The sequence below is a fragment of the Melozone crissalis genome, unplaced genomic scaffold, assembly GCF_028551555.1.
Source record: "Melozone crissalis strain CALT ecotype California unplaced genomic scaffold, PUWL_Pcris_2 ptg000057l_1, whole genome shotgun sequence".
Taxonomy (NCBI): domain Eukaryota; kingdom Metazoa; phylum Chordata; class Aves; order Passeriformes; family Passerellidae; genus Melozone; species Melozone crissalis.
Genome location: NW_026535835.1, coordinates 9737130 through 9747924, shown reverse-complemented (window position 1 = coordinate 9747924; position 10795 = coordinate 9737130). Strand labels below are relative to the sequence as shown.

Below are 10795 nucleotides of genomic sequence, written 5' to 3'. Positions count from 1 at the left end.
GAGATCAGCTTCTTTAAATTCCACCCCAGATGATGCTGCACACCTCATTTTCAAGCACCAGTTCCTTCTGATGGAAAAAAGGTGACACAAAAGGTGAAGATTGTAATCCCTTAACCTGCTCAGCTTTCTGCAGAGCTCCTTTAGGACACAAAATATATTCTTCTAATATTTCTGCCCATAAAACAAGCTCTCAGCAACTTCTAGGAGGGAGTAACTGTTGTTGCAGAGGTCAATACTGAGCTGGCAGGGCATCCCAGGCAGAGCTCCACAAGGATCAGAGTTTGTTCCAAAGTTCTCATGCACTGAACAACCCCGGGAAGAACAGGTACACACTGATGGAAAGTGCTAATTGCACCAATTAAGGAGGTACCACCTGTTCCTGGGAGGATGAGAAAGTCTGGGACACTTCTGAGAGTATAAACACCAGAAAATGTGGCTGTGAAATTTATTGGCATCCTGGGAGTCGAATCCAAACGCGGACTGGTAAATTTATCACCAGGTATTCCATGACCTAATGTGCCCAATGCCCATGAGAAAAGACTTCCAATTTTCTGTGAATAATCTCCCAAATCTCTCCTGTGTCAGGAGTTACTAAATCCAGAGGTCATTAATGGCACTAGGAAAACACACCTGTTAAATAACAACATCTCTGAAGAGTTACACACCTTCTAATGAGCTGTGAATTGGAGATAAATCAGCAAGTGACCTGCATGAACAAACACCATTGATTAATAAGCTGCCACGAATTAATTTCATATTTTCAGTGCATGTGGCAATGAGAAACAGTTTGAGAACAACGTGGATTTAAAGCTACATTTGTACTTTAATGCATTTTATAATTACAAAAAAGAAACAGCTGAACAAATCTTTTATATTTATACCCTTCCAAGCGATGTACAGAAGGCATGCATAATTTCCAATCATAAAACACTATTTAAAAATAAAAGATTTATAATTGCTTTCCCTGATTTGAGAAGCAAATTAAGATTTTTTTTCACATTGTCCTCCATAATCCAAACACGACGTGAGTGAGTGACTGAGCAAAGAGTGGGAGAATGAACAATATGGCACAGCAGAAGCCAAACACAACAGGTTTGTGTTATCCTTGGAAGGATGGGGACATGGCCATAACATTTTTTGAGTGCTTCCTGCCAGGCATCTGAAATCTGCATCAGTGCTGTTACTGAGCAGTATTGAGATAATTAGAAAGAAAAATTACACAAATGGGAAAGGTCTTCTGAGTTCAGAGGGCCTACAGGAACAGGAGCATGTTTAATACTTAAGTATATTTGTAATAACCAGCCCAGGTTTCTTCCAGTCCATCAGCCACAGCCCGAGCAAAACGCAGAGGATATGTGACCTGAACTTTCCAGTCAGGAAATTCGAGGCACAGTTTCCAAAAACATCATAAAAGTAGACCAAATTGCCTCCTCAAAACCTACCTCCAAGAGACACAGAGTTTTCAGCTACTTCCTTGAAAATAAAAGAGAATATTTGTTAGATGGTGGCACTGAACACCAGGCCACTTAACTCTTCCAAACACTTAATTTTCCACTTCATAACTTCTACATCTAAGGGCCCATCCTTTCCTTCTCCAGGGCTTACTGACCCCACAGCTGTATTCAAACTTTGGAATTAAACCAGCATTTCTGTCCTAACTCAAAACAACACAGCGCCGATTTTCAAAGCTGCTTAGATATTAGTCCCACTTTCCGTGTGAGCTGCATACCTAAACACTTTTTCTAGAAAAATATCTGAGCCAGGGAAAACAGATGCCATTTCTGGACGCAAACTAATTTATTCAAGAGCATATTTCAAAAGAAAACCTGTATCTATCTCATTCCAAGCCTCTCCCAAGAGCTACGGCAGCATTAACTAGGGCAGCGCTTTCCTCAGGTTTCCTGGGAGGCAAAACCAATTTCCAGACAGCAGGACTCCCTTAATCGCCACCGACAAGTAATGACACCGCAGTACACATATACTTTTATATCCATCCCTTCATTTCCTTCCTTATTATTGCCCTCCCAGATTAATTTTAATTGAGGCTTTCAATAAAAAGCAACAGGACCCTCCCCCTGGTTTTGGCGGGGTTGGGGCTGAGGGGAGGCGCGCCCTCCTCACGGGCCATGGCGGGGCCAAGGCCGCGACGTTGCCAGAGCAACGCCCAACTCGGAGCCTTCCTCCTCCTCCTCACTGCTCTCCTTCCTCCTTCTCCTCCCTTCACGGCTCCTCCTCTTCCTCCCCCCGCCGCGCCCTCTCCCACCCCCTGGGCCCCGGCTATGGCGGCGGGCGCCGGGCGGGAGGCGCCGGGCGCCCCATGAGGTACCATGAGGGGAAGGGCGGGAAGGGGCGCCCGCCGCGTCCCCTCACGGCGCGGGGCAGGGAGGGGGACTCGGGGACGCGGGGACGCGGTCACCCTTTCCTTCCCTTCTCTGTGCGGGGATCCCGGCTGTTCAAACCCACCGAGGGTTCCCGAGATGGGCCGTCCTGAGGAGCTCCGGGCGGTTCGAACCCTCCCGAGGGTCCCGGCGAGGTGCGGGGCAGATCCCGGAGCGCGGGGGGAGCGGCGGCCCCGGGAGACGGGGAATGCGCCAAGGGGCCTTTCTCAAGAGCCTTATTTTAGTTAATATTTGGGACGGAGAACAAGATCTGGGTGCTTGCAGGAGTCTTCTCTGAAATCCCATTTAATAACTCGGTGATTTGGAAGTTTGTGCCAGGGGCGGTGCGATCCTCCAGCTCCGGCTTTTTGAGCACCGAGCTGTCAGTTCTTGCAGAACCCGGACCCAAAACACCAACAGGGCAAATGAATTAATCTTTTTTATTCCTTCCTGTAAAAACATCTCAGTAACACTGCAACACTGTTCATTAGTCATTACCATCTCCACTTCATCGGTTTTATTCGTGTGCAAAAAAATACAGAACAAGAATTTAGGTTGTTTTGAGGTATGATGTCATCTTTGGCCAACAAAACAAAAATAGTAGTAGGAGGAGCAGCACTGGTAAATATTAGTAAGTTCTCATATTCATGTGTTAAAGTGGTTCTACTCTTTAGTATTACCTTATTTTTAAAGGCTAAAGAATTTGAGGTTTGTGCTAATGCATCCAGAACTTTGTTTCTGTATCCCCAGTGAACCTAGCTGTGAAATAAATATTTTCAAAGAGGAATCCGTAAGAGTTTGAACAGTAGGAGGAGGATTATATCAAAATTTTCAGTATTTCAATATTACCCCATAGTGACAAGTATTGTGTCAAATTCAGCTTCCAGGCATTCTCCAAAATCATTACTCTGATGTCACACCAGTCCAGAGAAGTTGATTTAACCCTATTTGAGCTGAGTAAAGACTCACAAAGAGGTGAAGAAGTGCCCAAAAGACAACCAAAAGATGCCAAAGGAAAGATAAATCAGCCCTCATTTGGCTGCATTTCATTTTTCACTCTTTTAAATGCTTTAGAAAATGGCCTAACCTGGTTCTGCTCCCTTCTCCAGACAGGATAATCTCATTAATCTCATAATGGCCCTCAGTTTTGAGCATGCACTGGCTTTTGACTGGACTTGTCTGTACCAGTGCTCACCAATTAATGGATGCATGGAAATGTCCTCCCTGCTTCCTTCCCATCAGTGTTTGCTCCTTTTCTGCCACACTGCTGCTGCTATTTTTGTGAAATTATGCAGCACTTCCAAGATCTCTCCCGTACAATCCAGTGCTGGTCTCCTGTCCGGTTCTGATTCGCGCTTTTAGCTGTTCCTAAGGCAGCCGGGAAGATCTGCACAGGGAGGGAAGGAAATAAGGAAATCATTTTAATTTGGGAAAACACAGGAGAGGGGGTGTGACAAACTGAGGCAGGACCTCAGAGAATCTTGCACAACCTATTGGATTTTTATTTTCCTGAATGATTTCTCTCTTTCTTTAAACTGTTTATATCCCGCTCTAGGAGACACAAATCAGAAAGAACCCCAGGAGCAGCCATGCACCCCGACTGTGCCCATCTCCACAGCATCCAGGGTGGCACCGATGACTCCTCCTGCTCCTCCAGGCCGGCTGCGGAGGGCTCCTCCTGCCCCGGGGATGTGCGCATCCAGCTGGGCTCCAGCGAGGAATCCCGGGACACCCCGAGCTCCCGGGGCTCCCGGGCGGGCTCCCAGAGCCGCGGCCACGGGGAGGCAGCGGGGCCCGAGGACGCGGAGCCCGAGGAGCAGGGCGGGAGCTCCCTGGCCGAGCTGCGCTGCCTCCTGCAGTGGCTGCACAGGAGCCTGCCCTACCTCCTCATCCTCAGCGTCAAACTGCTCCTGCAGCACAGCACTGGTAGAGTAGAACCAAAGCGGCTCGGAGGGAGCAGACCCTCCTCCCCTTCCCCTCCCCTCCATGCACTAATAACCCTGCCTGAAATGTAATTCGATTTATTTTTAGCTTTATTTTTATTTGCTTTATTCATCAGAGAGATTTACTAAACTGCATTTCAGTGGCTTCTGTTTCCTTTGCTGGCATATGTACAATGTGCTTAATTATCCTGGCTTGAGAGTCTGAGCTATTAATTCTAATTACAAAGACATATTAGAAGTGGCTGCTTTTTAACCCAGTTCAGTGATTTTTTTTTTTTTTTTCCTTTTCATGTTTATAACTGATCCTATTTTCCTAATAGGCATTTCTCTTGGAATTGGGCTGCTAACAACTTATGCATATGCAAACAAAAGCATAGTAAATCAGGTTTTTCTCAGAGTAAGTATCACCCTATGCAACAAAATATTTTAAGTTAAGCAAGACTTTAACAAGTTAATCCATTTTTGAAAGAAATATGAATAGACATGATGTTTTACTTACTTAATAATATTAGCTATCAAGATAGAAGTAAAGTCTTAATGCTTCTGTACATGGGAACAGCTCAGATAACAAGGTTTGCAAAAGTCAAGGGGGTGTTTTTTTTCCCTCCGATTTGACTATTGAAATCACTTTTTTTGTAAGTTATGGATTACCTTCCTAACTCTATTTGTGGGATGAAATAGGAGTTGACAGTTTAAACCTTCAGCTCTGTGTTCACTCCCAAAGGGAAAGCTGCTGTTTCTTCAGAGTGGGGTGGGTTTTGATTGTCTTCAGAAAAATCCTTGGTACACCTAGAAATTGGTAGGCTGAAAATACTGAAATTACTGCTTTACCTTTCCATTGGGGTCTCCTATTTTATGGGGTCTAAATCTATCTATTTATTTTATCTAGGATAAATATCTAGGGTTTATCTAGGATATTTATCTAGGATAAAGTCCTCTGGTAGCCCAGGTGTTGGGGATGGATTCCAGCCCTGTTCTGAGGCAAGGACTGCAGTGTGTCTGTACAATGCCTTGCAGGAACGGTGCTCCAAGCTGCAGTGCACGTGGTTGCTGCTCTACCTGAGTGGATCCTCTCTCCTCTTGTATTACACCTTCCACTCTCAGGCCCTGTACCACAGGTAAGTGTAAAACACCTCTACCCCACCATCAATTACCCAGACATGAACTGGGGACACTTTATCTGCTGTTTTTCTTTAATTGTGCCATTGGTTTGTCTTTCACTTTAATCTCCATTCCTCCCCTTCTGCCAAATTTAACAGGTGCTGTCCTTAAAAACAGTATGCTGGAGTTTCCTAGGCTCCAGACTTGATTTAATGGCACGACTGTACCACAGAGAACATTCCTGGCTCTGACTGCCAGCTCTGACCCTTGGGAATACCAAATGTGGCATCCTGTGCAGTTCATGACTCCAATTGATTTTTCCCCCTTGACCATTCTGTAGCTGCAGCCTTGGCTGGAAACCAAAGGCTAAATGCCAACCTGAGACATCAAACTGAGCTCTGGAGGATGGGGCTGTGATGAAGATCCAGCAAAGAAGGTTCCAGGATGGAAAATTGTCAGAGATCCTCAGTGATCCATTTACAACCAGCAGTTCATTTTCTTAGCAAATGTCCCCCCTTGGTGTAAACCACGTTTCCCTTTTTAATTAAACCTGCTGTGATAATCTCAGGTTACAGTTTCCTCTAAATAGGGTGCTCCAGTAACTTCTGATACTTCTTTTTGTAGCTTAATCTTCTTAAGCCCCACTGTGGATTTTATGAACTTTTGGGAGGTGCTTTGGATTGTGGGAGTCACAGACTTTATTCTGAAATTCCTCTTCATGGGCTTGAAGTGCTTTATTCTCCTGGTGCCTTCTTTTATCATGTCCTTTAAATCCAAGGTAAGGAAACAAGCTCTAGTTTTGATTCCTTGTGAAGATTCTCTTATGGTAAAAGTAACTAATTATTAAATTCTACCCAGAGAAAAACCTTTAATTAAATGTCTGTATATAATCCACCACTACACCGTGGGCAAGAAAACCCTGTGGATTTCATGTTCTTCTCTGCTTGGTGCTAAAAAAGGTTTTCAGTCAGATCAGAAACAATTGCTTGTATTATATCATGGGATAAATGGGTTTATTTCTGGCTCCAAGTTGGGGGTTGAAGCAAACCTTTTATTTTCTGCCCTGTAGGAATGTGTACACAGGCAGTTGGCCTGGAGCAGCTGGAGCACAGCAAATTCTGCACATGCTCAACAAGAACTGTCAAGATTTTAAGATCTGCACATGCATACAGCTGGTTTTTTTCTGGCTCTTCAAAAATAATCCTGAATTTTCTTTGTTGTTAATAAACTTAAGGAATATTTGTCAGATCAAGGAATTTGATGCATAGCTTAATTTCTCAAATCAGTGAGGTTTAATAATTTTCTCAGAAGCTTACACTCGCTGGTGGTGTATTTATTTTTATCTGCTTCCTGAGGTGAGGCAGGCAAAACCAATTACATTTTATCTTAAAATTGCAATTACTAGTGCTGGTTCAGAAAAAATAAATTAGCAAGTACAGTTTGATGTGGTAGCATTTGAACAGGGTGTTTTGGGACGTTTTTATCTCTTATAATGTACCAGAACAAGTTCTTCTGAGGTACAACTGCCTTCTCTAAATACTGATTTATAATCAAGATCTTTATTTTTTTTTTCTACAGTGATGTAACATGAAAAAAATTTACTGAAAATTCCATTACAACAAAAATGGTTGAACCAGAGAAAGAATCTGGTTAATAGTGGGAAATTGTGGCATTATCCAGTTTACATTATAGAAAGAGTTACAAATATAATTTTAAGAAAACCTTAGTTTATTCCCTTTAAATTTAAGATAAATATTTATTATACATGTGCACACACAGTGTACCTGTAATGAGCCTTATTGTCACTTTGAAACCCTGAGTGCAGGACACAACTCTGGCTCATGACAAGCTGATCCTGTGACCAAATTTGTGTTATTCTCCTTCTTCATGTAACTTTACTTTTTTTAATGCTTATGAAATTAAGCCTGACAGCCTTGTTAAGTAGGTAGGCATCTGCCAAGCCATCCCAATTCAGCCTGTAATTTGATTTTCTGCAGTCCAGCAATCAATTCTGCTACTGTTACATGGACAGTTGTGAGACTCATCCTCTGATCTTTTTTTTTCTGTGCTTCACATTTAATTGTTTCATTAAGAAGCCACTCCAAAGAATAACAATGCATCTTTTCTGTGTATTTTGCACATTTTGGAGTTGTAAATCTTGAGCTGTTCCTTTGCATGTCTTGCTCAGGGCTACTGGTACATGCTGTTAGAAGAGCTCTGCCAGTATTACCGTCGGTGTGTCCCCATCCCAGTGTGGTGCCGTTACCTCATGGCCCATGGGGGGCTGGACACTGCCCTGGGATGGACCCTTGGCATCCTGCTGGGCCTCCTCTACCTCATCCTCAAGGTATGCAAAGCTTTGTGCTCTTCTCAGGTTTTACATGGAATTCTCCAGTGGGTTTCTGCAGGAATGATCAGTGGAGGGTTACGGACACAACACATTTCTGAACGTTCCCCTCTGAGCTCACTGAACTCGCTTCAGTTTGCTGCAGCCTTCCAGAACTGGCTCAGGACTGAAAATCATCTTTATCTAGCAGTGGGTTGGGATTGCAAAGCAAAGGACACAGCTACCATGGGTGTGCTCACATCAAACACAGAACTTGCAAAATTAAAGATAAAATTACAGCTAAAAGAGTCACCATTTTCCAGGAAACTAAATTTTCTCTGCTGGAGTATCCTGTGTGATGCTAAACATGTTAACCATCTTCCTGCTGACACTCTGCTTCTCCAAGAGCTCATCTGCCCCAAATGTCACCAGTTTGGCTTTAAAAATGACCAACACTTCCTCATGCTCTGGTACCTTAATTCCAGGACTGAGGACCATTGCAAATATGACAATAATGCTGATCCATTGCACTCCAATGCTTCATTTCAGAACCTCAACACTCTTAAAAACCAGATCCCTATTAGGAAAAACTTCAGCCTAAATTCTTCATTTGGTTACATTTCAAACCTTTAAAATAGGGTCAGGCTGAACTATTGCTGTGCTCATGTGATTCCAACATCCAACCAGCAATGAGACTTCCAGGGCTGGAATCAAAAGCTTTGGAGCTTTTTAGTTCACAGTGAAAAAATATTAAGCATAACTCAAGTTTTCTTTTCCATTTCAGCTTTTGAGCTTTTTTGGACAATGGAAGAACTTCAGGCAGGTCTTACGGATATTTTTTACACGCCCAGTGAGTACTGAGTTCTCTTATGACAAAACCATGACCCCAATTCACATGAAAATCCCTCTGGAAATTCCTCATTCCCATTCCTTTGTATTGTTTTAGCAATAAACAAATGCATTTTTAAATGAACCCCTGTATACTCATTCTCCCATTTCACAGTCTCAGTTCCTTGACTGAATGACAGTGGTGTCACCTGAACAACAAAATCACCCACAAAAAAAATTTTAAAATCTGCACATCCCTTCAGAAAAAAGGATGTGAAATAATCCTTTTTGTCCTGCTTCTACTTTAAAAATTAGCTATGTTCCTTTAGATGAGGGATTTAAGTTTCCCTATAGCAATTCCAAATTCCTTTCTGTCCTGGTATTTGGGAGTGGCTTTTTCATCCCCCTCAAAATTAATATTTGCTGCAAATCCTTTGTTTTGCAGCACTATGGGGTGCCAGCCAGCAAGAGACAGTGCTCTGAATCTGATGATATTTGTTCCATTTGCCAAGCTGAATTTCAGAAGCCTATTCTGCTGATCTGTCAGGTAATACGCATAATCCCAATTTTTTCTTTAAATTAAAGAATATTGTAAATTACTGTTACACAAGACAACAAAATTAGATAAGTGTATGTTTGATGATTATTTTTAAAAATCAGACTGTACAAATAATATAAACGGAAGAGCTTAGAAGCTCTAAGTTGTCATTCTTTTCATTCCAGCACATATTTTGTGAAGAATGCATCTCTTTATGGTTTAATAGAGAAAAAACCTGTCCACTCTGCAGAACTGTTATTTCTGACCATGTTAACAAGTGGAAGGATGGAGCCACATCTATGCATCTCCAGATTTTCTAAAGCTTGTCAAACAACTTGGGTTCCAGTTTGTTTGTTCACACTAAGGTTTTTCAGTTTACTGCACATTAAACTGTAGGTGGCACAAGGAAAGTTTCCAAATTCCACATACCATGTATTTAAAACCCTGCAGAAAATGGCAACTTGACCTTTATCAAGTAGAGAAAACTTTTCAGAATGAATGCAGAAAAAGCCAGCATTGCTTCTCTTGTGATTCTCATAGGAAACAGACAAATCCTTGAATGTGCTGCTTTACTTCTTAATTCAACATTTTCTTTTATAGGTTCAGTAGGGTTCCAGACTGCACTAAACTGCATTTATCCTTCTAACACAGCTCAAGCCAAAAGGTCAACCTGCTGATTTTATTAAGATTATGAGCAAATTTTATCCTCTGGACTGCAGTGAGAATTAGAGCTTCTTGTCACTCCTGGCATTAAAGATCTTTCATGCTGCCCAGTAAATGAGAGAAATGAGATTTTTAATGCACCTGGAACAGCAACTATTTCTCACTGCACCTGTAGATAAGCACAAGAATAAGATATTTCCCCTTTAGGTTCTTGTAGGCTTCTAATGGATCCTTGGCTTCATCTTTTGGCTTTAAACCAACCACTGATGTTAGTTTTTTACTTAGCATTTTATAAAGCTGGTATTTTTAAAAGAAATCTTTAATACTATATTTTTGTCATAATAGGAGCCAGATTTTCTTACAGGGGAGAATCTATTTTATACTCTATTTGCAATTTGTAGTTTGCATAAAAATCAGAGAGAATAAATGCATTTGAATCTATTTGTTTGGTGCATGTTGAATAAAGGAAGAAGATTTCTTATTGTTTTGGTATTAACTCATGTAAGCATATAACAGCTGCTCACTGCCAGGCTTATTTTTCTGGTTGAAGAAAACAAAACCCCTTTAAATGTTACAATTTATTAATGATTTTTTATGTTATTTCCAGCACTAACTTCTGTGTAACCTCACTGTCTTCCCTGATTTGCTTATTTCACTTTGCTGTTCAGATCAGACAGAAAACATAACTCAAATGATTGTTACAGGAAAGTTATATTTAATTACCATTAACTTGAGCTTCTCTTGCCTGAAAACATTTAGAAAATTTGTAAATTCAGAGAAAACAATCAGAAAGTGAAATACTCACTTGAATACCCCAAAGGCACAGCTCCAAGGGCAGAATCCAGAATTCAGAATAAAAATCTAATGAGATGGAACATTCAAACTAAGAAATATCATTACATCTGGCCTGTAAAGCTCACCAAGATTACTTTATGGAGCACAACAAAGTGTTGGTGCTTTAAATCAACCCTGATCCTTTGTCTTTGTCTGCAACATTGTAGGAACAACTGGAGTAAAG

General features: G+C 41.7%; 1 protein-coding gene across 1 annotated transcript; it reads left to right on the top strand.

Moving 5' to 3' along the window:
* Positions 1–2264: 2264 nt before the first annotated feature.
* On the top strand, positions 2265–10258 carry RNFT1 (ring finger protein, transmembrane 1). Its single transcript, XM_054287175.1, has 9 exons — positions 2265–2322; positions 3934–4304; positions 4642–4718; positions 5339–5439; positions 6047–6200; positions 7611–7769; positions 8533–8598; positions 9022–9123; positions 9300–10258. Exons 1-9 carry the CDS (start codon positions 2318–2320, stop codon positions 9432–9434), a joined length of 1170 nt encoding a protein of 389 aa, XP_054143150.1. The 5' UTR covers positions 2265–2317; the 3' UTR covers positions 9435–10258.
* The last annotated feature ends 537 nt before the right edge of the window (positions 10259–10795 follow it).

Coding starts and splice junctions, on each gene's coding strand:
- RNFT1 (XM_054287175.1), top strand. Junction 4,719..5,338: donor TAAATCAGGTTTTTCTCAGA/GTAAGTATCACC, acceptor AATGCCTTGCAG/GAACGGTGCTCCAAGCTGCA. Junction 6,201..7,610: donor TCATGTCCTTTAAATCCAAG/GTAAGGAAACAA, acceptor TGTCTTGCTCAG/GGCTACTGGTACATGCTGTT.